The sequence below is a fragment of the Equus quagga genome, chromosome 2 (assembly GCF_021613505.1).
Source record: "Equus quagga isolate Etosha38 chromosome 2, UCLA_HA_Equagga_1.0, whole genome shotgun sequence".
Lineage (NCBI taxonomy): Eukaryota > Metazoa > Chordata > Mammalia > Perissodactyla > Equidae > Equus > Equus quagga.
The window spans coordinates 174,408,372-174,433,607 of record NC_060268.1 but is presented as its reverse complement, the minus strand read 5'-3'; the positions used below and the strand labels follow the sequence as shown (position 1 = coordinate 174,433,607).

Here is a 25,236-nt window from a genome sequence, read left to right as displayed (position 1 = left end):
CCGTTCCATTCAGCCAGCTTTCCCATCCTGCCGGTTCCCTCACTACTGAGTTAAACAGATCTTAGACGTATGCACGGTGTATACTTATGTGAGTTATGCTTTCAGCTTTTTGGAAAATTATACTTTGTTGGACACTGACAATGCCTGCCTGGGCAATGGTTAGCAAGGAAGCTTCTGGACCACACAACATTCTCAGGAGGCAGCGCACGGCAGCAGCAAACTGGTACCTTGACGTCCTGGCGGCTGCGGGCAGCCAGGGCAATCTGCCTGGCCAGCTTCAGGGCTTCTATCCGCATGATGGCGAACTCTAGCTCCTCCTGCCGGAGGGCGGGTGTGAGCACATCGTAGGGGAAGCGCGTCAGGACCGGGTGTCAATGTTTCCCACATCCGAGAAATGAAGGCGCCACATGAACGTGTCATGACAGGGACGCAGGAAAGACACACACTCTGGCTCTCTTTCACAATTAACACCTCAGCAGATCATGAAATAAGTGTTTAATTTCCTTTTTTTTTTTTGACTCGCGCTTTGGAATGTCTGTCGGGAAGTACTATGCAGTTGAATATGAAATGATTTTTTTTTAAATGGGGTCAAAATTTATACTGCACTGTTTCCTTCGATTCTTTTCCTTTTGTTCATTTAATGTAAAGTTGCCTAACAATTGCCATGAATGGATTTGCATTTCTCCAATGACTGTTAACAATCTCTTGAAGCTGGCTCTGAACAGCCTAGTCTGGCGGGTATCAAATTAAGTTGTCACACGTAAAGCACAGAGTAGATAATTGTTTTGGTTCCAGATGCAAGACCAAGTCCAGATGTTATCTCAATGGGAGTCTGGGATGGCCTCCTATATATAAATAGCTCGGCTCCAGGGTGATCTAATACCCTTGGTTCTGTGAATAAATCACAGAAACTGCTTTTGGGGCTATCAAAACTTCTGAAAAATGACTGTTTGGGTCCAATTTCCACACTGAAATACTGTACAAATGGTTTGTTCCATATGGAATCACAAAATTTATATCATTTTGGCGTCTTGGGTAAAGAACACCACATATATCAGTCTTTGAGGGGAAGATATTTCACTTGGAACATTTTCAGCAATTCCTCATTAAGTCCTGCCTCATTGCATGTGGGGCTCAGAGGTTCATTCTCTACTGAGGTTTTGACAAACTCCCAAAAGGTCACACGTGGGCTACAAACCTGAAGTTTCTGAGCAAATACTGGGGGGTTCTTTTCTGCTAAGTCGGGCTCCAGATAGTCAAGCGCACCACAGAGAGAGGCTGGATGAGCCAGCCTGCTGAGGAGGGCGTCAGCAGAGGCAAAGGAGCCCTCAGGAGCTGTCTGAAGGCCGGCAGAGGAGGACACAGAGGAAAAATAGAGGAGAGCAGAGTGATATCGATTCCAAGCAAGGACCACGCATCTATTTGCTGGACATTTCTGCCTTAAGGCTAAAGAGAGTACCAATTAGGTACCAATACTTTCCTTTTCCTCTGGACTAATTCCCACACACTGACAATGGGCATCTGAATATTGGCAGGCCCAACTCCCTTCCCAAAAGCACAGCTTTAGGCGTCCTCCCCACCCCCACACCACCCTCACTCCCTAACCAATCAGTGGGAGCAAAGCAACCTCTTGCTTATTGATTTGAAAATCTTGGTTGGTGGGAGACAAGCTAGTTGATGGGTTTTCCAAACATAACTTATCAAGAAAACACCTCCAAGTGTAAATATCAAAGGAAGTAAGGTTTTGGCAAAGGTCATTTTCTAAATAATGGAAAGATGATTTCAAACAAAAAAGTGTCTCCTGGAGGATCAGAAAGACTTCAAAATCAGAAGCCCACTCTGTAGAAGCTGAACCACACCTGAGTCCTTCCACAGTATCTACTGGAGAGATGGTTGGACTCGTGTCGAGATTTTTTTTTTAGCTCATTATTATTTCTACACTATCCAACTGCCAGACTCACAGTAGGAGCTCAGTAACTATCTGATGTATGAGACGAATGAATGGTCTACAATCCAGAACAACAAAAGTCACCCACTAACTCAATGGCCTCAAACCCTCCTGGGGACTGCTGGGAGGGAAGCAAAAGAAAGACAAAGAAAATTCACCTAGAAGGATGGTCCATTTTAGATGTGCAGGGGGTTGGGGCTGAGGGAAGCCTTCAGCTCAAGTCTATTTGTTTGGCAAGGCCCCACAGGGGCTGGGAGGGGAGAGGTGTAAGTCCTGTTCTACAAACAGGGCGGGTTTCCATCACCAAGGCCCAGAAAACCAACTGCTCCCCAAAAGGAGAGTGTCCTGCTCTACCATTCTCTGTCCTCTGCCATAGAGGACAGAGAAGCAGGGTACAGACTGATGACAGCTCCAAAGCAACAGTCTAGCCCTAAGGGACTAAAAGTAGAAAATAACCCTGAAAGTAAGTAAAGCACTAAGGTGAGACTGGAGAGCCTTTCTCTCATCATTGTGGTGTGGAGTTCCCCAGGCTGTCTCCTGTGGTCAAAGGGATGGGGTGGGGCCTCACATCGGGTGCCAAGTGAGTGTTGCTCCAAAGGCCTGCCCCTTGGTGATGGGACCCAGCAGGCTGGGTGTCACCCTCAGTGATCTTGGGCCCCTCTGACTCCACTTACAATTTCAATGGTGTCTGAAGCAGTGCCCAAGGCCATGGCCTCCAGCTCTTTCTGGGAAGATTTCTCTGACACCTGCAAGTGCGGGTCTTGGTTGGGGGCCAGCCCTCGTGCCACAGGATGCTGGATCTTTGCCCCAGCGTTCACAAGGGCTTCAGTCTCCTCAAAACTTGACCTAAAGAAGTAAAGGGCATCTTTAGTCTTCCCAATGGAAATCCCACCGAAATCGGCCAGGATGCCCCCACCCAGTCAACATCGCAAGGGAACCTGGACTTGAGGGCTCCGTTCCCAGAGGAAATGGAGCAGGTCTTGGGTGGCCACGGAGCCTGTAGGCTGGACAGCCTGAGGGAGAGGGTGGTCCAGCCTCCTCCCAAGGCCTGCTGACAAGGGCTGGTCAGAAGCACAGATGCCACTGGCTAAGGTCACAAGCTCTGCAGTTGAGCAGACTGCCAGTGCCTTGGTTGTGCCCCCGAGGGGGAGTGACTGGGTAGTGGGTAGTGTAGCTCAGCTTCCTTTCTGTAAAGTGGAGACAATGCACCCCTCTGTGAAGATCTAGTGAGACGCTGCCTGCATGTAAAGCACTGACCACAGTGCCTGTCACATGGCGCCATCACAGTTGTAAGAACATCCTCATCAGCAGAATTGGAGTAAGTTCGGGAAGTCAAAGCAAGAGTTTCCACTCCTGTTCAGTGAAAGGGGCAGGTGGGAGGGGACGAGAAGGTCCCAATTTTAGAGCAAAGCCCCCCTTACCCAATCCAACACCACACAGCTCAGAACACGACCCTGACGAATGCTAATATCCACATTCGTATTAATAAATATTTGTCGGGCACTTCATGTATGCCAGATTCTGTGACAAGTGCTTTCCTCACAGCATCTCAGTTTAATTGTCCCGATGGCTTTGGAAGACAGGTACCCCATGCCCATCGCACGGTGGGGGATGCCTGTAAGACTGAAAGTCTCGCTCAATCTTCATAAAACCCCTACACATTTTTTTTAAATTACTCTTACTTTACCCATGAGGAAACTGCAGCACAGGAAGGCCAAGTAACTTGTATCAGGTCACACAACCAGTAAGGGCTGGGGGCAGGGGGCCTCAGGCTCTGAAGGTTGCAGCACGCTGTCTCCCCACGGGACAGGTAACAAAAGGAAGTCGTGTGTGCACTGGGGGGCGATCAGAAAGGGCTCACACTCAGGTGTTAAGGATTTCCCCTTAGTCCAACGGGCAGTCAGTAGCAAACCCAATGCATTTATGACCACGTGGACCTTCAGAGAGACAGGGATGCGGCTGCCTGAGTATATGCAGAGGAAACGATGCCAGGATAGCAGTGCCAAGGTGCTCAGAGGCTTGGGGGCCTCTGGCCTGATCCGTAACTCTCTCATTGTGGCGCTCGTACCCTGAACACGGCGTCGGGGACTCTGACATCCGGACGGGAGGAGACTTGACCGGGCTCTCCTGAGAAGTGTCGAACATAAGGTACAAGGCTTGCTTCTTCGGGGCGTCATCGTCCTGCTGCAGGGATCAAAGGCACACATCAGCCTGGCGACACAGTTGGCCTGACCTGCTACTGAGGTGGAAAGCAGAGCACTCTTCAATAGGTACAAATAACTCGTCAGGGAAAAGCCTCTGCTTTTCTAGAGCCGCCCAGAAGGGAGGAGAGAGAAAGACAGAATGGGATGGAAGACGGGAGGCAGAGTGAGAAGGTGCAACTGTGCGCAGTTGGGACATTTTCGAGGGGAGGACTGCACAGGCGTTGGTGTGCTGCATGCTGTTCAGTCTGTGAGCATTACAGGTCACCTTCTCTGGACAGGCAGCCACGCCAGCCGCTGAGGATAAACTGAGGGGCAGACAAGACCCCAGTGTGCGTGTAGCCACAGTTGAAATGGCGGAAGACGAGCATGAGGACCCAGTGCAATGAGCCCTGCCATCGAGGTTTGCTGACTGACAATAAACTGTGGTTTAGAAGCAGCAACCCCAGCAGCTATAAACGATGCAGACAGATAAGAACAAGGTGTCAGGGCCATTTAGTGCCACAGCCTCATGCCCTCCTGGGCACCTCCATGCCTCTGAGGGCAACACTGGACAACAGCACAGCAGGAGAGGGCATGCTGGAAACCAAACACCCCGGCGGCAGCAGAGAAGGAGCAGGGAACATAGCTGCCCATCACCACCACTTAAAACCAAGAGAGAGGAGCAGCTTAGCGCCCGAAGAGACAGTCTTCAGCTACATAAAGCAATTAATTTGAAGAAAACAGATAAGAATACACCTTAAAAACAACCAAACCACTCCCCTCTCCTTTTAAAAACAAATCTCTCATCAGTTCCTTCTCAGTCTAGGCAAGTACGGTCATGCACCGCATTACGACGTTCTGATCAACAATGGACCATGCACATGACGGTGGCCCCATGAGATCAGTACCATGTGGCCCAGGTGTGTAGTAGGCTATGCCATCTGGGTTTGTGTAAGTGCACTCGATGTTGTTCACATGTCGACGAAGACCCCTAACAACGCATTTCTCAGAACATATCCCGGTTGGTAAGCAATGCTGACCGTAATTCTTCAGGGAGCCTAAGCACATTCTATCGTTTTCCCCTGAAAACGCCATCTGAAGAGGACTGAGTATGCACCTCAAACCCTCCAGCGCCAGTTCCCCCTCGCCGTGCACCCAGGATGCTGTGGGCACAGAGGGCCCTCGATTTGGGGTCTGAGCTCCCAGGGATGCTTTGCACCCAGGAGGCGGCCAGTGCCTGTGTTTTCATGACAAAGGACAGGGCGAGAAAGCAAGTCCCCTCACAGGCCTGAGGCAGAAGAACTTACAGGTAAGGAGGAGCCAATTTTCTCCATATATTCAATTTCATAGGAGTTTCTGTAATCCAACTCTGCAAAAGAAACAGAAGGAGAGGTTAGCCCCGCAGACAAAGAGGGGAAGGATCTGGGCCAGGCAGGTTGGGGCCTAAAACAGGGTCTACGCTTTTGGAGACTGTCCACTGACTAGAGAGATCCCACACAGTCAAAAGGGGAGGCGCAAGTCAGCTATTCTCAGACAACTGGTAAACCTCTTGCTCTAAAGGGGCTTCTGCCATGTGGGGTCAGAGAGAGTTCCATGGGAAATAAACGTCATGACCAAGCATAGGTTTGGCTGGGGACAGACCTGAGCATTTTGTACCAAGTTTTCAGATCGGAGAGTGTATATATTTGGGGTGTTAGTTTTCTCTGTAAGTCTCATGTGCAACATGTGGAACCTTCCCACGTCTCGGTGACATTTTGAAACTGGACCCACGGTTGTCCCTCTCTGAGAACTTAGCTCCAGACACACTCTGAAGCAAGAGAACAGATATGGTTCCTTCAGTGTTGCCTGTAAGAGAAGCTTTGCAAGTCACCTGAAACATCTCCCACAATTCTGCCAGTGCCAACAGGGCCAGTCCAAATCAAATTTTCAGATGCAAAGACTATTAAAGTCCAATTCGGTGGGGAAATGACCTATTTTTAACTGACTGGCAACTTCAGGCTGCAAAGAAAACTTCAGATGTTCTCACCAGAGACTAGAAAACTCTTGTCTGCTCAGGTTTCCAGGCAGTTCCATGTGGAAACCCAGCTCTGCCACTCAATGAACTCCTCATCCTGTCAGTGGATTCTCAGCACCTACTGTGTGCCTCAAACCGTGCCAGGCACAGTGGATGCGGTGGGGAACAAGACCCAAAAGGATGCTCTTCTCGCAGAAGCTACAACTGCAGCTACTGGTGGCTCTCTTCTACTTAAAAAGAAAACCACGAGTGACACGTGACCTGCTCAGAAATCAGCTGTGCAAGAGCATCAGTGGCAATCCCTAAAGCCGTGGTTTTCTTCACATAAAAAGAAACAGAAATAGCAGTTCCTGTTTGAAGCGCCTCAACTTCTACATATTGTTGAAGGCATCACTTCAAAAATGATTCCTTAACATGGGCTTTAAAATGAGATATTTCCTAGTAGACTTTTCTCAAAGCCTGCAAGTGTGTGTGGTCTGGCCAAATAAACCCCAGCCCTGAAACCCATGCACAACTTTTCTGGACTCTCCAACTCTCCCTGGAGAAGCAAATGCATCCTTCTAGTAGGCACGGCCTGCTCCCAGGAATGAAGATGGTTTTGTGGATTGGTTATCAGAGAGACCTCGTGCATCCTGAGGGCTGACGCCCTGACATGTGTGTCACTCGGGAAGAACAGAGACAAGTGCCAAACCACGTGCTGCTGGCCTGGAGCTCAGGTGACTGTAAATGAACCTGCACTGGGTCTGCCCTCAACTTAAGACACAGAAGCATTTGTTTATAAGACATACTGTCCTCCCCACCTTAAAAATAAGAAGTAGGTGGGGGACAGTGAAGGGCAAGGTGATTTCTAGGGCCTCTTCCAGAAAGGACCTCAAGACTATCTCTTTTTTTCGTCCTATTAGGGACTGTTTAAGTTGAGAAGAGTGAATCAGCCGCCTCCTTCTCTAGGGTACCATTATTGCCAAGGTACGATTTAACCCTCAGTTATGTAACAGGCCTCCCCCTCAGCACAGCCCATGACAGCACGGAGCACCCAGTATGCACCAAACAAGCTGAGGGCCACCCCAGGGATTTTCCAGGGACCTGTGGCCCTGGTCAGTGCCCGGCCCTGGTCACAGCTAGCCTCAGTGAAGCGTCCCCCTGGAATCTCAGCCCATTTCCTGGCAGCTACCTGGGTGAGTTTCAGGTCACCGAGCTCTCTTATCTGCCTGCTTTCCTCTCCCACTGCCCACTGTCCCCCGTTCCTCCCTTCAGAGGCAGCAGACGACAGTACAACCGTGGGGGGTTCTCTAACCCCCGAGAAATGCCTGCACCTGTGACATGTGTGGTTACAGGAGGCCCACACTCTACACGGGAACTTCAACCACAGGGAGGTGAGGGACTCCTGGAGGTGGCCCTTCAGAACGCACCCCAGAATTCCCAATCACAGCCGGTTTGGATTCTCACTTATAATTTACAAAACGGCCTGGACAGGATGTGAAGCCAAACAAACAGCTTTTATCGTCAGCGGAGTGATCTTCGATATTTTGAGGAAACTTGGTTTACTGAACTTGGTTTTCAAAATCTCACTCATCGGCTTTAAATTCTAAGCCTCAAAGTCAGGCTCGGATGGGGAGCCATGTCTAACGTTAGCCCCATTTTTACCCCATGCACACGCAGCCGGCAGGCCAGGAAGGGCGATGCCAGTTACGCCAAGTGGCATGATGTCTTCACCTCTAAGAGAAGAGGCCACTGGCTAAAGCATGTGCTGTTTTAAGCTGAAGAGGCCCAAAGTTATTTTTAATGGGTCCTGCCATATCCGAGGGTAGCTTTGGCTAATTATTTCATACCGGGCCAATGCACAGTGAGAGGGCCTGACTGCTGTTTCTACCTGACTCTAACTGCTAGAACTTTGCTAGAGGACTAGAAAGAACCCTGGGCAGAAGCTGGAGGATGCAACTGAGTCCACATCATCATTCCCAGGATCAGGGAAGCCGTCTCACTGACTCTCCATGCCTACTGACCCAGCTGTAAAACGGAACTCGAAGTGCCTACATTTTGCAGAATAAAATGAAATGATGTAAGATAAATGCCCTACAATGGGTTATACAAAGGTTAAGGGATCATGACCAGGTGTATCACTGCTTATTGTGAATATTTCTGGAGCTTTTAACATAAGTGACGAGAGAAGAAGAAAAGAGCCTTTTGGAAGGGGACAAGGATGCTGCTCCCAACTTCCTTGCCGTCACCCTTCTAACTGTCTGTGGTGTGACATCAATGGTGCCCACCACTGAAGAACAGTCAGGCCCCGAGGAGGATGCTTTCCCCTCTGTTGGATGCGGGAAGGAGGGGCTGAGAGCTGCGTATTTAGGGAGACAGGAGAACTGGGTAACCACTGAAAGGCCGTCTAGACTTGTGAATCCAGAAGCCGGCCCCACGGCCGAGGGGTTAAGCTCGCACACTCTGCTTTGGCAGCCCAGGATTTCGGCGGTTCAGATCCTGGGCGTGGACATGGCACCACTCATCAAGCCATGCTGAGGTGTAGTCCCACATGCCACAAATAGAAGGACGCACAACTAGAATATACAAGTATGTACTGGGGGGCTTTGGGGAGAAAAAGGAAAAAAATAAAATCTTAAAAAAATAAAAATAAAAAAGCTTTAGACTTGTGAATCCAAAACAACTGCTCTCTCAGGGTCTCTTGGACCAGAGCTAGGAGAGGTCAGAGGCTGTGTTGCCCAGTGGTTCCTAATCTTTTCATCCCTAGGGACCACAAGGACTATGTTTCCTCCCAGAGCACCATGTTTTGAAAGATTGTGCCCAAAAAGGGCATTTACTAAGCAAGCATTCAAAGAAACACATTTTAATTGCCAATCTGAGTTTTTAATCAGTGGGAAATTATCAGTGTTGCCACAGTGAGTTGATGTAATTATAGCCCAAACATGCAATTTTAATTAGCTGGGCATCTTCCTAAACTAGTCCCGCTCAGGGTTTTCAAAATGTGAAGACAACGTGAGCTCTCGTGGACCTAGGCAGGGAGGCACCTATCAGCTCAACACCCTCCTTCTACAGAGGACGACGCTCACATAAAGAGCGTGGTGGGAAAGAGCAAGGTTCTCAGAGTCAGGCAGACCTGGTTCTCCACGGATTAGACCCGTAACACTCAACAAGTCTTAACAGCTCAAAGCCTCTGCTTCCTCGTTCTTAAACCGGAAAGTGCAGAAATCCACTATCTAGAGCCAAGAGGGTGAAATGAAATCATGTACGTAAAAGACCCAGGAGGGCTCCAAGCGAGTGTTCCACCAATGACAGTTCTGCTTTCCTTCGTTATTTAGAGAATTCATGTTGTAGTGAACATGTGTTCAAATGGTAATTATTTATTTCTAACCCAACATTTTATTTTCCTGGGATTTGTGGCTTCAGTGTAAGAAAGCCTCAATCAGAGCTGCGGCCCTGGCCAGATTCTTCCCGGTGGTCAACATCAGCACCCTTGGTGCATGTATGGTGACGCTGGACTTGACCTCACTGAGTTAACAGGAAGAAAGATCTGATAAGAGGTTTCTACATTCACTTGCCGGAGGGAAGCAAGGTCTATTAGAGAGGTGAATGCACTGTATTCACACCCATCGTGGATGTCCGACTACCCGCCAGCTATAATTATGGTTGAGACCTCCCAAATCTTCACAAGCATTTTCTAAGGAGGCAGGTTTAATAGAATTTTGTTCCAAACTCACAGATTTACCTATTGGTTGATTTTTTGCGGGGGAAAAAAAATCAACAATCAACTACGTCACTGATATAATGACTGGTCTGTTTTATGGTTCAATGTTAAAGATGAAGAAACAGATGTTGCCATTGAATGAAGCATCTATCAGCTTAAAAGGTACTATCAGCATCTTTACATTTTCTATGGAAAAAAAAGTATGTATTTGCTTTCTCATGATACCACCAAATACACACATACCCCAAATCATACACCTGTTGATTCTTATCTACAAGACCAAGCCCAGGTTAGTTTCTAAATGATTCTCTGACGTTTAAGAGTTTCTTATAAGCTTCAAAAGACGTGAACCAGCTGAAACCACAGGCGCTATCAAGATGGCCAAGTCCACAGCTTGTGTTCAAGCACGCCTGCTGCTTCTGGGATGTCACCCCCCATCTCCCTCACACAGGTGACACCTGTTGCAAAGATCAAATTGACTGTGCTGACACTAAGCTCTTTACCTGCCTGGCCTTGTATTTCCTTTCTCCACAAACCTGTCATTAGTCCCTACTGAGTTCAGGAAGCTGTGGGGAACATAAAGATGGACCAGATGGAGTCCTTGCCTTCAGGGAACACACACTTTCGTAGAAGAGCAAGAGAGGTATACATATCATCATTATGGTGTTAAGTGACCTCAGAGTGGCCCAGACCAAGCATTGTGGGCAGGCAGTGCAGAGATGTCCAGGGAAAGGCTGGGAGGGGGCAGGACAAGTGTGGAAGAGAGGGAACGGGGACATTCCAGCCGGAGGCCAGCAGCAGCCACTGCAGAGGCAGCTGAGTAGGCGTGTCCCCAGGGAAAAGGAGTTCCATCCGGGGAGACTGGTGGTTCATGTGTGTGTGCAGAGGAAAAGGAGGACTCAAGAGAGGTGGAGACCACGTCCCAGCCCCTGGGGTCAGGCTGGAGTGAGATGGTTACTGTTAAGCTTTCCAAACCCCAAGCCAGAGGGCCAAATGGACAGCCCACCAAAAGCCTCCATTCTGCAGAAGATACAATGCCCCAAAGTCCAAGAACACGTAATTTGGATCGTCTTTTCCTCTTCAAACTGTGGAAAGCCAGTGTAGTGAGAAGATAAGCATCCCAAATCCCCAAAACCATGCAATGGATCTCACGGTACCATTCAGAAACCTCATGGGCGCCAAGCAAGCCACTGAGAGGCCTGATCACGGAAGACCCTCCGAGGAAGCATTCCAATTCCACCACCGCCCTGCCCAGAGGGTGGAGGAAAGTTACGTAATGGAAATCATGGGCCTAATAAGCAGCAAGGAAGTAGAGATAAGGTTTTCCTGTTCGACCATCCTCACGTTGACTTCTACTCAAGTTTTTACAATTGTCAGACAGCAACATCTTGGAAAGGGAAACAGAACCATCACAATGGTCCAGAGTGCTGGAATGATCACCCACACCAGGCTACAAGCCTCACACGGGGATGGAGGAAAGGCACTGTGAGGACTGGAACCCAGGGCAAAATCAAATCAAATCAGGGAAATGGATTAATCCATAGTTGCTCTCTCATCAGCTTTCCTAACAAGAAAGGAAGGGTGGAAAACAATATACACATTTAGAAAAATCAGTGTCAGTGGAATAAAGAACTTTTTAAAAAATCTTCATTCACCCAGTCATGCTGCACTGACTTAAGATGTATGAACTTTTCCAGCCCAAGGACCAGGCAGAAAGCTGAGCGTGAAACACAGAAGAGGAAGGAAGATATTAACGAAATAAGCAATGTGCCGGGGGCCTAATCCAAAGGACTGTCCTGTTGTTAGCAAGCCTGGGTGAACCTCTGGCTTGAGGCTTGGGTAGAAGCTGTGGTCACACTGTGGAATGTCCTATGGGGACTACAAACAGTGGTGGCACCAAGAGACCCCCAGGAGGTTGACTTACCCCGAGCATTTGACTTGAATGAAGCTCCTTAGAGCTGTTCTTTCAAAGTTATCAGCAGACAGACAGAGCGATACAGCTGAGAACGAGCAAAGCTCAAGGGAGCTCAGGACCGGGAATTAGAGGGCGCTGTCCTGGCTCTTAGCAGGCGGCTTGGGGTCACAGGACAGCTGGTGTCAGGCCTCAGGCTGTTTTAAGAAGCAGCCTTAGCTCGGAGCACACTGGGAGCCTACAGCTGACAGCACGGTTACCTGTCTTAGAAGTTTCTTTCCTGGCCTTTTGCTCCCTAGGGGCAGTAGTCTCTAAGGCAGGATGGGGGTCCGGCTGCCCCCCGAACTGCTTACCCTCCGTGGGCGAACTGAATTTGGTCTCGTTTACGAAGGTGGACAGGTCGGAGGGCTGTGGGTAGTCCTGTTTGTCAGCCTCCAGATCCACCGTCATGCACGTCCACTTCTGGCTGGTGACCGCCAGCTTCTCCTCATCAGTTGCGTGGACCACGGCGGAGATCACTGGCGGCGTTTCTGGTGTAGCTGCTGGAGTGGGGTCCTGTGGGGAAAGGGAAGCAGTGCCTTCATTCACTCAGTCTCTGCATCTGAAACTGCGCCCACCAATGACTCTGGGGTCCCACTAACCAGAACAGGCCCCTGTCAAAATCCTTGGCATGTACTTGGACTCTGCTCAAAATGGTCCCAGGGCAACAAATTCCTTCCTCTACGAATTTCCTTTTCTGGTGGCTTGTTTCAAGGGGTGACCACAGGTTTAAAAAAATGAGGATTTTGTGTCTTGGCTATTTGAGACATTCCTGCTTGTTCACTGTGAGAAAAATAAGGAGACTTTTACTCTGGGCACTTTCATTACAGCTACTACTGTGTGATGGTCACACGGTACTCAAGGCCTGCACATCAATATTGTCACTATCACCCGACAATCCTAACGCCTGTCGATGGAGGAAGAGAGAGGGGGTCCTATCTCCATTTCCACAGAGGGTATGCAGCTGAGCAGGGCAGGGGGGGAGCCCAGAAATTTTGGAGCAGAGCTGGGACTGGGGCCCAAGACCCCGCTCCTGGGGCTGGACGCCTCTCTCTGCAGCCTCCCCCCTGGCCAGGGTTGGCTGGCTGGGGCGTTGATGGCTCAGATGGGAGGTTTGCTTGTTTGATGACCTCGACTGGCCTGGCATACACATTTGAGGATGGCCTTCCTTGGTAAGCAAATGGGGTAGAAGGAAGGGAATCTATGTGGTAGAGGAACTAGCAAGAGGAGGACAGGGACTCAGACGCAGAAGGAGCCCAAGCCTGCGCTGCTTTAGGGGATGGATTTCCTTTATCTCCCCACTGTGATTTTGGTGACATGATCCACTGCTCTTAACACACATTCAGTTTTTTCATTTTCTCACTATATATTCAACAGACCTCCTCCACTTGATACTTGTGAGTGCTCAGCAGATTAACTGGTCAGGATGGCCTGGTACCATTCCTACAGAATCCAACTAATAACATTCTTCCTGAACATCTTCCTACTCTTGGGATGCTCTGATGTTCCCCAAAGGGAAGGGATCAAAACAATGCCTTGCAAACACTGAGGGACCCTCCTCGCAGGAGGCAGAAGAGACTGTTGGAGATGTGCCCATGATGAGCAGAAAAGAAAGCTTTGTTGACTAGTGGGGAATAAAAACACATCAGCCTGAACTCCTAGGTGAGCAATAAAATCATAAACGTCAAGGGAACAGCGTACCTGAGAAGGTGGATCAGAGAGAGGAGACCTTTTTGGAGACTTTTTCACCCTAAATGTGTCACTGGAAACAAAATGGAAAATGTAAACACAACAAACAGAGGCAGAGAACCCTCCAGAGCAGACCGAAGCCACCGCCTCTGCTGAGCATCTGGCCCAGACCACCCTCCAGTCTACACCACGCCAACGCCAAGACGTCCACACCGACAATTCATTCTGACTTAACAGATATTATTGCTGCCCCCAAGGGAAAGATCCCATCAAGCTGGAAACCTTTAAAGAGATGCCATTTTGGAGAGCTGACCCAGAAAATGAAGCTAAATTTAACCACATGTTCTTATTTTAAAATGCAAATTTTGGGTGAGCAGATTAAAGGCTCCTGATTCATCCAGGAATGACTGAACCAGCCTAGGTGGAGGGAGGGGGTCTGGCTTCATGACAGCAATTAACAGATTTACAATTTACAGATGGGTGAGCCGACATGGCACTTCGACAACTGAAGGAGCCATGCGGAAATTGGAAGGAAGGTTCTGGGTCTTCAGGGAAAACCAGCAGGTTCCTTCCTACTCGCAGGAACTCTGAGCTTAATGGAATTAATGGGATTCCTGCACCTCTCAACTTCTAGGTGTGAGTCCAGCCACAGGCGGGCGGGGGCCGGGATGGTTCTCACGGGGTGATACATACCAGGAAACTGACCACCTTAAACACTAAGCGTGCAGTTCAGCAGTGTAAGGGACATTCACATTGTGCAGCTGATCTCCAGAACTCTCTTCAAGGATGAGAGGATTTTTTTAATGCCTTTTCCTAACCATTGTTAATGACTCTTTTCTCACCCTCTTTCTCCTTCATATAAATTTTTGGGGGTCAGGGGGGAATGTGAGGCAAAGGAAACATAAGATCAGACTCCTGAAAGGGTCAGAGGAAGGGACTTGGAGTCAAGACCGTTTCATTACGTCCAGTGGGTGGCCAGGGGTCATTTCCACAGTCAGAATGGAGGCTTCTCCACCTGCAGACTGGCCCCTGCCCCTGGCCTCAGGCCCCTCCGTGGTATGGTCCTGCCCCCAGCAAAGAAAGGGCTTTGGGGGAGGGGGGTCCCCTCACCTCAGATCTCAATGCCCTCCCTGCACTAAACGTTAACTGGATGGACAGAGCAATCTGGCACTTGAGTTCTTTCCTTGTGTCCTCTCCAATAAAATGCTCCAACAATGGCATCCAGTGGTGAAAAAAATCACTATAAATGGTTATTTACAGCATTTATGGCATTTGCCATATGAACAGTGCAATCACAGCTTGAAGCATATATTTATTCATGCATATAAATATATAACTGCACATTTCATGGCTGCTAAATGGCTCTAAAAGACTAAAGCAATCCTGGGGGCAGAAGAAAGGCTGAGACCCAACCCTCCCCGGGACTGCTGAATGCCAGGAGCCAGGCCAGCTTCCCTTGGAAGGCAGAGAAGGTACCTGTCCTTGGGCCTCTCTGGGAGCTGCCCACAGGGTCCCTTCTGGCCGGAAGGCAAAGCATTAGGGGCACAGAGGTGGTCCACTCTGCTTCCCGACACCCAGCAGGGCAGCTCACAGGAGACATGCCAAGGCCCAGCCTGGTCCCAGGTGACCGAGAACGCAGGCCCTGCACAGCCTGACAATGGCTCTCACAGCTGTGTGCTCCACTCTGAGCGGACCCTGCACTTCAGGGCGCTCCTGCAGGTCTCAATGTGGAACAGCCCAATCATTCCTGCTTCACATGTAAGTAAGAACAAGCCACGGCAGGCACTGCCTGTGGTCCGACTGGATGGGTATTTTAATGTGAAGCCACAGTACTTTGAAAGCAATCGCCCACTAGTCCAATTTAAAATGAAAGAATGAAATGAGAGTTAAAAAAAAAAAACATGCACGGGTTTCAGATGAAGACATCCAATATGCAAGGGGGGAAGACAAAGGTTCCATTCCTGACAAGCAGGCAGATGGTGGATAATCATGATTTCACAGCCAGGCAGTTTCCTTTACGTTCACCACTATGAAACAGAAAAATAACCTCTACTACTGGGCAGCCCCATGCCTCCATCATTCCCAGGCCCGCCCCAGAAATATGTAAGCAGCAGCCATGGAGAGGAAATAAAAAGAGCTTGGAAGCAAACACAGGGCAGAGAAAAGCACATTTAGCGTAAGAGGCAGACCCCATTAAATTTACTTACAACAGAGAACACACAGACATCACATCTTCAACCATCCTAAGACAAGAAGACAAAGAAAAAGAGAGACAGACAGAAGGAACTGACAAAATAGATAAATCTGCAGACAACTGGTTATTACTGGGTTAGGATACGACAGCCGTCCACTGTGGGTTCTGCGTGGAACGGGGGCAATATCCCAGCTTTCTGGAGACAGGCTGTTGGAGAAGCCCTTCCTCTCTTGGTTCCAATTATCCCATAGAGCGCTGGTGCCCCCAGAGCTCTGTCACCCCAGGGTAGGACTCCAAGCCACGTGCACTAGAGGTGAGACCTCCAGAGGGGCTGGCTTCCCAACCTCCATCAGCTCTGATGGTGAAAAATATGATAACCAAGCTCTCCCCGTAGGGAGGAGGACGTGGTGGCTACAAGTCAGCTCTCATTTCAAAAGGAGAGAACAGGGCTTTGTGGTCAGCGTTTGAAACTTCACCTGTTTGAGGCTGAAAATAAAGCTAACGACACAGATCTGATGGAGTCTCTAGGAAAGGCCTGGCTAGGTAACTGATCTAAGAAACGTCCACATTTTTGGTCAGGACTGCCTCCCAGCCCCACCAGACAGTGGCAGGGTGATGCAAGGCCAGAGCCTGCTGAGAGACCCTCTTCCCAGGAAGCCCCAGGTTCTTCTCCATTGCTAAAGGCTCGGGGCAGCCCGGATGGGAGGTAAACAGGTCCCCTGTCTCGATTTATACCAGGCAGACTCAGAGGGGCCGGCAGCTGTGGTCTGTTCTGAGTTGCCGCGGGAAGACCGGTCTCCGTGGCCTTGTTAGATTACTGACGACACTTCACGAGAACAAGGAGAAGCCTCCACACTCCAAGCCACATTCCGCTTGAACCAAAGTCCTGAGAACAGACCTCAGGCATCCGAGCTGAGCCGGGGCTTGGAATGAATTGTGGAGGCCTGGACATGGCAGGATTTAAGGGCAACTGATCTTGGCAAGTGTTTGGACAACAGACCCAATTCTTAGTGGCCTCCTAGTGTGCAAAGTGCTTCTCCCTTAAAGCTTCCATTGATCTCTTCTGGACCTATAGGGCCTTTGGACTCTTGTCTGCAAAAGACGGCTCGAGAGAGGGATGAAGACAAACAGCTCTGGCTGGGGTGCACGGAGGGGCCAGGCCAGACCTCTCCCTCCTGGGCCTCCTGGGCTAGTGTCTCACTAATGGGCAGAAACAAATACTATAAGATTTTAACAATCTATATGCTAGGGCATATCTCCCAGCTTCCAGGCCACTCCAGAAAGCAAGTCACGTGCTAAATAGGGAAAAGGGTAAGTCACCAATGGGGAGGCTGACCAGGTCTCCACCACATTTTTCTCTTTCTCTGGATTTCCTACAATCCCATGGAGCTGAATGTTAGGTCTTTAGCTAAAAGTGAAGCTTTAGACAACTGACTTGTACTAAGGCAAAAAATCAAGGACTCTAGACGCAAAGGGATACATGGATGAAAAATGCCAACACTGTGGGTGCAGAGAGGAAGGAAAACACGTATCTTGCCACAAACATGGCATCACTACGGCAGATGGGGGAGGGGTTACGGCAGCCCAAGTTTGCGTGACCAAGGATCCCAGCCAATGCATAGCCCGCCTCCGATCTTACCACCTGCACCCTGAACTTACGTCTTTAGGGGCGTCTTCTTCTTCTTGGCGGGCTTGTTTAGCCCATCCCCGTCCACTCCATTGGCTTCGATAGCACTGGCTGGGATCTCAAAGGAGGCTGGGGATTTAGAAGGTGAGCTGGGGGTCTTAGAGGACGTCTTAAAGGGGTCAGTGGACTCATCACAGGCGTCTGGGTCAAAGTTGTATGACTGTTGGGGGAGTTTGGGAGACTCCTGCATTTTTGAGGTGGAAGAGAAAGGGTTAAAATTGGGGTCATCCCACTTGTCAATATCAAAGGTGTAGGTACCTTTAGCAATAGGGATGTCATTGGGTTCAGCGGGGGATCTGGTAGGCGAGGCAGGAGTGTTGTCGAGTTTCTCGGGTGTTTTTTTCATCTTTGGCCTCCTTAGGGGCATTTTGGCAACTGGCTTTTTGCCTATCTTTTTGGTAGGAGGGGGGTTTTCCTGCTGGGTCTCCCAACTACCCTTGTCCTCAGAATAGTCAAACTCCAGCCTCACCGAGAGCCCTTTGGCTGGGGAGTCCTCCTGTCCCCCACTATCTGATGGGGTCACCTCCACTGCCTCTGGGGCCGTGGCAAGAGGCAATGTTTTCCTTCCAACGGGGGGTGAGTTCTGCACTCTGCCACTTCCAGGAGCTGGAGGGACGGCCCCTTCTGCGCCCTCTGAGTCCAGAGGGCAGCTGGCCTCAGACGCAGCAGCTGGTTTGAGACGAGCCTCCTCCAGTAAGGCTGGTATGGAACCTTCCGTCCCAGTGGATTCCGTTTTTGTCTCGGACGCTGGATTCTCCTCAATGGGGATGGGACTTTCTTCAGCTGGCTCTTGTTGTGTCTCTTTCACTGGGGGGGTTTCAGGGGGTTTCTTAGTGATCTGTTTCTTTTTTAGGGAAGGTGGCCTCGGTTTTTTAGTTCGCTTAAGGGTGCTGGAGGCACTGCTGGAACCCGTGCTGTAGGCATCTGGGGCCGGGGCCACGGCCTCGGCGCTGCCCGAGCAAGAAGCACCATCAAAGTCACTGGCTTGCAGGCTGAGAGACCGGGATAACGTGGACTTAGAGACGGGGACCGAATCCGTGGACTTCCTCCGCGTGTTCACTTTGCATTCCTGATTCTTAGAGTCTGAGCAGCGAGGCTCCAAGGCCTGAAAATCATCGACCAGCTCGATGCTGTCAAAGTCTAAGTTGTAAGTCCCGCTGCTGGCTATCGGCTTGTCTTCATCGAAGACGGCAGAGAAGGAGTGTGACGGAGGACGGAAAGGGCTGCCTTCCACCGAGCTGCTACGGGGGCCATTGGGGACAGAGACCGTCTCAGAACCACATCCTGAGGAACGGAGACAAAGCAGTCACTTAAGGACACTTGGGAGCATTTCTCATCTCGTGCCAGATGATTCCCCTCTAAACAGAGCCCCCTGGCCAACCTGGCCCAGCACAGGGCGGGCACACTGCTTGGGTACAAACCCTGCTCTCATTCTTAGCTCCCATTATTAGCTCCAGACCCTGGACAGGCTTACCCTCAGTTCTCTCCTTCATCAAATGAGAGTGATAAGGGCTGTCTAAGGAAAAGCTCAGATCATTCAGTCATTCAAAAAACCTTTACCAAGTGCCCAGTCTGGACCAGGCACCGTTCTGAGTGCTGGGGATTCAACAATGAAGAAAACAGAGAAAATCCTTGCCCTCCAGAAGTTACATTCTTCAAGGAGAAGACAGTCAAGAAACAAATAAGTAAAACGCACAGACTGTCAGATGGTGATAAGTGTTCTGGAGAAAAATAAAGCCAAGACAGGGGCATTACAATTTTAAAATAAGGTAGTTGGGCAAAGCCCTCCAAGGAGGAGACATTTAAGCAAAGACTGGAAACAAGGTAAAGGCATGAACCAGGAAGATATCTGTGAGGAAGCATCCTAGGCAAAGGGAAGAGCAAGTGCAAAGGCCCTGGGGTGGAAGCACGTCTGGTGTGTTACAGAAACATCAGAGGCCAGTGCGGCTAAAGCAAGGGAGAAGAAGACAGAGCAATAATGTAAGCAAAGCACAGTAAGCCTTCAATAAACAGCTGCTATCATCATCAAGCCTGTTCTTGACTACCCATAGTCAGAGCCGTTGTGAGGAGCAGCAGGAAGCCTTTGTGTGGAGGTCCCCAGGCAACTGCAGCAGGCCTGAGACCGCCCATCTGCCACCTGTCCCTGCTCCAGGCATCCCCTGTCATCTCTCCCTCCAACCTGCCTGCTACGCTCCTCTTCTTGGCCCTTCCTCTCCTCTTTTTGCGGCTCCCTCCCAGCTTCTCCAACCCCTCAGCCACTGCCGGCCAAGGAGACGCTCCTGATTTTACAACACGCTGCACATGCTCCAAATTTGGCCAAGAGATGCTCCCTCCTCTCCTGACCCCGCTGCTCACGGGGATCCGGCCAGCCTGGCCTGGGCTGGGCTCCTCTGGGCTCGGCCTGCACCGGGGGGAGCCTTTCAGGCATTGCTGGGTTCACAGCTGCCCCGGGCAGTCAGGATGCCAGAAAATGATCAGCCAGCAAACTCAAAGCGTGTCCATAGACAAAGGAGGGCAAATGTTGCAAAGTGGCCTGCAGACAAGGAACTAAAGAGCTGGCACACACAGGCCTGGGGACGGTGTTCCCAGAGGGAGTTCCACTGGCAGGAGGTATACTCCCAGACCGCCCCCTGCCCCCTGGTTTAACTGCCAGATAGAATACAGGATGTTCAGTTAAATTTGAATTTCAGATAAATAAGTTTTTTAGTATAAACATGTCCCATGTCCCAATTATGTGTTGTTTACCTGACACTCAAATGTAACCGGGCATCCTGTATTTTTATTTGCTAAATCTGGCAGCCCAATTCCTCATCCCCACAAACACACAGTTTGGAAGATGCTCGATTAAACTCGAACTGGCTTCTTACTGGAGATTTCCTCCCAGCGGCTCCTGCTCACTGTTGCAAAACTCCAGGCGCTGAGGGTCTCATGCAGTGCTCACTGACCCTGCTCACAAGCAAACCTTTCTCCGGGAGCACTTGGCAGAGCCCCCAGGAGATGAAGTGCTGCCGGAGACAAGGAAACCGCAAGCCCGCCGAGTTCACGAACTGGTCTGACTGATCTGTTTTCCCCGGAACTGTCGTACTTTCTCTCACAGCCTCAATAACGGCTCTTGAACTGAGAGCATCTTCCGGAAGCACGTCTATTAGCCAGTCATGGTTTCAAAACTTGCCCTCTCTTCTGCACCCAAGGCCACCCACCGTCCTACTTGGAGCAGAGGTCCCAGAAGGGGGAGCGCTGGCGTGAAGCCTCTCAGCTCTGCTCTGTCCGCCAAATGACTCCTCCATCATCTCAAACCCTCCTGTTCCTTCCCCTCTGCAGAGGAGGGGCATCCTCTCCCTTCTTCACTCTGAAGTCAACTCCCTCCCTATTTCCTCCAGGACTCGGGCCTTGGACACACCGTGCAGAGGGCACAGGAAGACCAGGGGACCAGGTGCTTTCATGTGGGCCTTGCAGGAGGGAGAAAAAGCCTCAGCCCATCCCATCGTTTCCAAAGCAAGGCCCACAACCGATGACTTGCGGTGTCTCAGGCCACTTCGCATGCCCCAGCAGCCCGAGGAAGCCTTCCGAGGCCCTTCAGATGTCTGTGGTTCTCTCGGAATCAGGCAACAGTCAGCAGATATTTGGCTTAACCATCTGCTCACTGTTTGCTCTGGAAGGAAAGCTCCCTGCCTGCTTAACATGGCTTTCCTCTTTAGAACTGACATTCCCTAATTAAATCACCATGGGCCAGGAAATCTAATCTGGCTGCAGGGTTTCTTAACTTCAGCACTGTGGCCATTTCGGGATGGTGAGCTCTTTGTCGTGGGGGGCTGTCCTGTGCACTGTAGGATGTTTAGCAGCATCCTTGGCCTCTACCCATTGGATGCCTGTAGCATCCGCCACCTGAGCTGTGACAACCGAAAATGTCTCTAGAAACTGCCAAATGTCCCCTTGGGGGCCACAACTGTCCCTGCTTGAGAATCGCTGTCTTATCGTGTGGTGACCTCCATGCCCTCTTCAGAGGAACCCTGGGTAAGACCAGGGAAAGGCCACTGCCACATGTAGGCCCTGATATTCCAGAGCAAGTGTGGTCCAATTGGGTTCCAAGTCCCCTCGGTGGATTTCTGAACATCCACACACCATAGCTGCATGAAGACCATTCATTCACTCATTCATTCATTCCACAAATAGGGTATGCTGTGGGCACAGAGAAGGAAGGACAAGACCCCAGAGGGATCCATCCACGTGAACATGTCGTCCACCTCATGCTTGCCCTGGACACCAACGCCTCCCCAGGGTCCAGTTTTGGCTCAGTCTGATGACAAAATCAGCATCCTTGGTTCATCATATGCAAAGGCTCAGTAGGCGGTTCTCAGTTCTGTCAGTCTGTCCAGGCCGCCATAGCCAAGTCCCACGGACTGGGGGCTTCAACAACAGACAGGTGTTCTCTCACAGTTCTGGAGGCTGCAAGTCCAGGATCCAGGTGTCAACAGGTTTGGTTTCTTCTGATGCCCCTCTCCTTGGCTTGCAGATGGCTGTCATCTGTGTCCTCACCTGGTCTTTTCTCTGTGTGAGAGCATCCCTGCGTCCTCCTCTTCTTACAGGGACACCAGTCCTATTGGGTTAGGGCCCCACCCTTATGACCGTATGTAACCTCAATCACCTCCCTAAAGATCCCATCTTCAAATACACTCACGTTGGGAGGTTAGGGCTTCAACATACAAATCTGGGGGACACAATGCAGTCCATACATCAGTGCTAGGCAATAAAACTCCCAAGCTAGGCAAAAACACAAATGTGTTTAGAAACAAGAGGGAATTCTGAGGAAAGGGAGAAAGCCAATAAGGGGCAACTAATGCCACTCAACTGATGTCACCCTACCGTCTCCAAAGGCCACATCTCTCAGCTGTGCTGGACTGTTTCTAACTGGAGCACTGACTGCCAGCTGGGTTGGTGCTTCTCTCTGCCCTCGCACTGGCCCCGCCCGCTCCTGCAGGGACCCCAGGGCCCAGAGGACCAAAGGTGTCAACACATGGCCCCCCACACTCACAGACTCTTACCTTAAACCAGCACACCAAGGGTCAATGGCCTTACACACAGGGAGCATAGCTTTACACCTAAGCACATAAGTAATAATCTATTGCAATTCATAGTGTTTATTCTGGAAAAGGTCTCCATTTTAAGTAGGCTAACGAGACATAAATGGAGCATTAGTCGGTCCTTATGTGGCATTTTGCTGGCAGGTGTGGGTGACTTGCAGGAAGTCCATGATGAACTGAACGTTTCCCAAACTTGTCTATGCTAAGACACGCCTAAGACACTCATTAAAACCCCAGACTCCTGGCTCCTCCCTAGAGAAGCAGTTCAGCAGGCCTGGAGTGGGGGCTCAGAACCCCCATTTTCACAGCTGTCACAGGTGAGCTCCATGAGCAGGGAAGTCTGAGTGCTGGGCTACCACCTCACCTGCTTCCTATCTGGACTATCCTAGTTCTTAACACCTCCAGGGGCAATGGTTTAATATTTGGCACAGAAATGATGTGGAGGACACTTCGACTGGCTTGGACTGATCTCTGAGGCGAGCTCGGATGGCCTGCAAGGATTCTGCCTCAGAGGTCTGAGGCGTCAGGATGGGTGAAATGACAGGCAGACGGTCCGAGTGCCCACCCTCCTCTGATGTGGTTGCTAAACTCAGAATGGACCAGCAAAGAGGGGCAGGAGGCCCATGCGAAGCCAGCTTCCCTCCCAGACTCAGTGGGCCTTCAGAGTCTCACAGCGACCCTGCTGGGTCTTGAGGACCCCCACCCAGCGGGCCTGTGCCTGCTGCTTCCTGGACATCTGCTCTGCTCTCATACTATCCATGCTCTCGGACCTCCATCCAGTTCCCAAAGGCTAAGGTGGGACCAGTGCTGCTCAAGGCACTGTGGGTAATGACAATTACTGCCCAGGGTGACTCATTTAGAGATGGAGAAATTCTCTCTGAAAACCAGATGGTTTCCACCAGAGTCCACCTGTGAGCAGCCAAGTGAAGCAGCCCTAGTTAGAACCGGCAGAGCTGAAAGGGGACTTTGCTGGCTGGGGCAAAAAGTGACATCACCCCACAGGGACCCAGGAGCACCGCGGGCTGACAGCCCCACTGTGGGGCGGTGTGCAAAGCTGGGACCTGTGCAGCCCTGAGCACATCAAATGCCATTCTCCGTCCTGCTTTGCTGACTGTTGCTTTCTTCCTGCATCCTCCCTGCCAGAAGTCAGCAGCTTTCCTGCGGAGTCCTCACCTGCTGTCCTGCCTGGGATGCCCCACAGAGCTGCCTGCCAGGCACGCCGTGGTCCACCCCAGGCCCGGCCCGGCATAAGCACAAAGGGGCTTTCCTCTTACAGACTTCACTGCTCTTCATTCAGAGGTGGCAGGAAAGTGACCAATAGAGGCAATAACTAAACACGCTGTGACAGGGGCCACTCAGGCTCTGTGTCCTCAAACTTCCCTTCCAGCCTCCCTCAACTATCATCCTGAGCACGAAATGAGAAGTTTCAGAAAAATGCCTTCTTTATAAGCTCAAGAAGACAGCTCGAGGACAAATCATTAGGAGAACATCACACACCCCAGTTCTGATGCAAGAAAAGTCAGTGGCAGAGGGATCAGAGCTGGACAAAACGTGGCTGAGACCTTGGCTCTGCCATTATTCAGCTCGGTGACCTTAACCAAAGTTCCTAACCTCGCTGTCTCATTGTCATTGTCCCCAGTCCCACCTCCCCAGTCGCTGCAGCATTAGAGGTTAGGCCTCTAATATGCCCACTGCAAAGAAAACGCTCCCAAATATTGCCTGTTGTTCTGTTCTTACTACCAAAAGTCATCTGTAACAGGGCAACATATATACGGCCTGGCTTATACCTCTGTCCTCCTGGGGGAATAAGAGGCCCTGAGTCGCCTGCTTGGGGTGTGTGGGCCCCCAAGCACTGTGGGATACTCTCATGGCTGGCTGAGCCGGCAGGGGCCGCTGAGCTGGACGACGAGTGCAGTCAAGATCCTCCAGTGAGGTCACTAAGGGAAGTAAATGTGCGTCCAGAGGCTCAGGGCCTTGCCCGGTACTTGGTGTGCCCACCCAAGGGGCCCAGGGCAGTGTGAGCATGGCAACAATGGGCAAGTGAGGCCACTGTCCTCTCAGGTTTCCTCACCTGCCCACGTGGCCCCTGAACTCCCATCGTCCCTCCGTCCTGGGATGCATAAGTTTTGGAGCTGGGGGTGGTGGACCACATATACCCCTGGCCCAATAGCTGGAGTGCCCAGGAGCAGAGCCGGCCTCTGCCTAGGCAACATGTGCCACCCGCCAGCTGCCACTAAGGCACCCGCCTGCGTGTTTTCTCCTTACCCATGGGGGTTGTCACATTGGGCTGCACAGAAGTGGATTGCCTTGTCCTACCCCAGTCGATTCTAACTCAGTGATTTAGAGGTAGGACCCAAGTATCAGTATCACTGTTAACACCTTACACTGAGAGTGAGTTCACCACTGGAGACACCAGTGGTCACGTGCACAAGAGCACGAATGGAGCTCCTGGACCCCTCCAAAGGGGCCAGCAGAGAGGGAGGAGCAGAGAGAGGGCAGTGAAGTCTGGATGACCGGGGACAGAGATGCTGAGCACTGAGGATTTTTCTCTTCTGAACGGGAGATGAAACACACAGAGTTCCCAGCACAGGCCTGGCATATGGCAGATCCCTAAATGGAAACTATTGTTTATGTCCCTCAGTGGCCAGTTTTGAGTTCTAATAACACAGCCACTATACAGCAGCCAAGCGGTCTGTTCACAGGACCATGGAAGGCAGAGTGGGAAGGATCTCGGAGGACTCTCAGGTCACCCTCTTCATCTTACAGATAGGAAAATGGGGCTCAGATAA

At 50.7% G+C, this 25,236-nt stretch overlaps 1 protein-coding gene across 3 annotated transcripts in view; it reads right to left on the bottom strand.

Moving 5' to 3' along the window:
* Positions 1–25,236, bottom strand: part of TACC2 (transforming acidic coiled-coil containing protein 2) — a 208,950-nt gene that overhangs the window by 21,577 nt on the left and 162,137 nt on the right. Inside the window, exons 13-20 of one of the 3 annotated variants that reach the window (XM_046653949.1) lie at positions 17,339–18,650; positions 13,498–13,558; positions 12,111–12,312; positions 5,439–5,500; positions 4,017–4,132; positions 2,623–2,794; positions 1,199–1,339; positions 228–317 (exon numbers count right to left, since the gene is read on the bottom strand). In XM_046653949.1, coding sequence (XP_046509905.1) covers positions 228–317; positions 1,199–1,339; positions 2,623–2,794; positions 4,017–4,132; positions 5,439–5,500; positions 12,111–12,312; positions 13,498–13,558; positions 17,339–18,650 — 2,156 coding nt within the window. The remainder of the gene's footprint in view (positions 1–227; positions 318–1,198; positions 1,340–2,622; positions 2,795–4,016; positions 4,133–5,438; positions 5,501–12,110; positions 12,313–13,497; positions 13,559–17,338; positions 18,651–25,236) is intronic. The other 2 variants (XM_046653948.1, XM_046653947.1) reach the window with 2 other exon arrangements.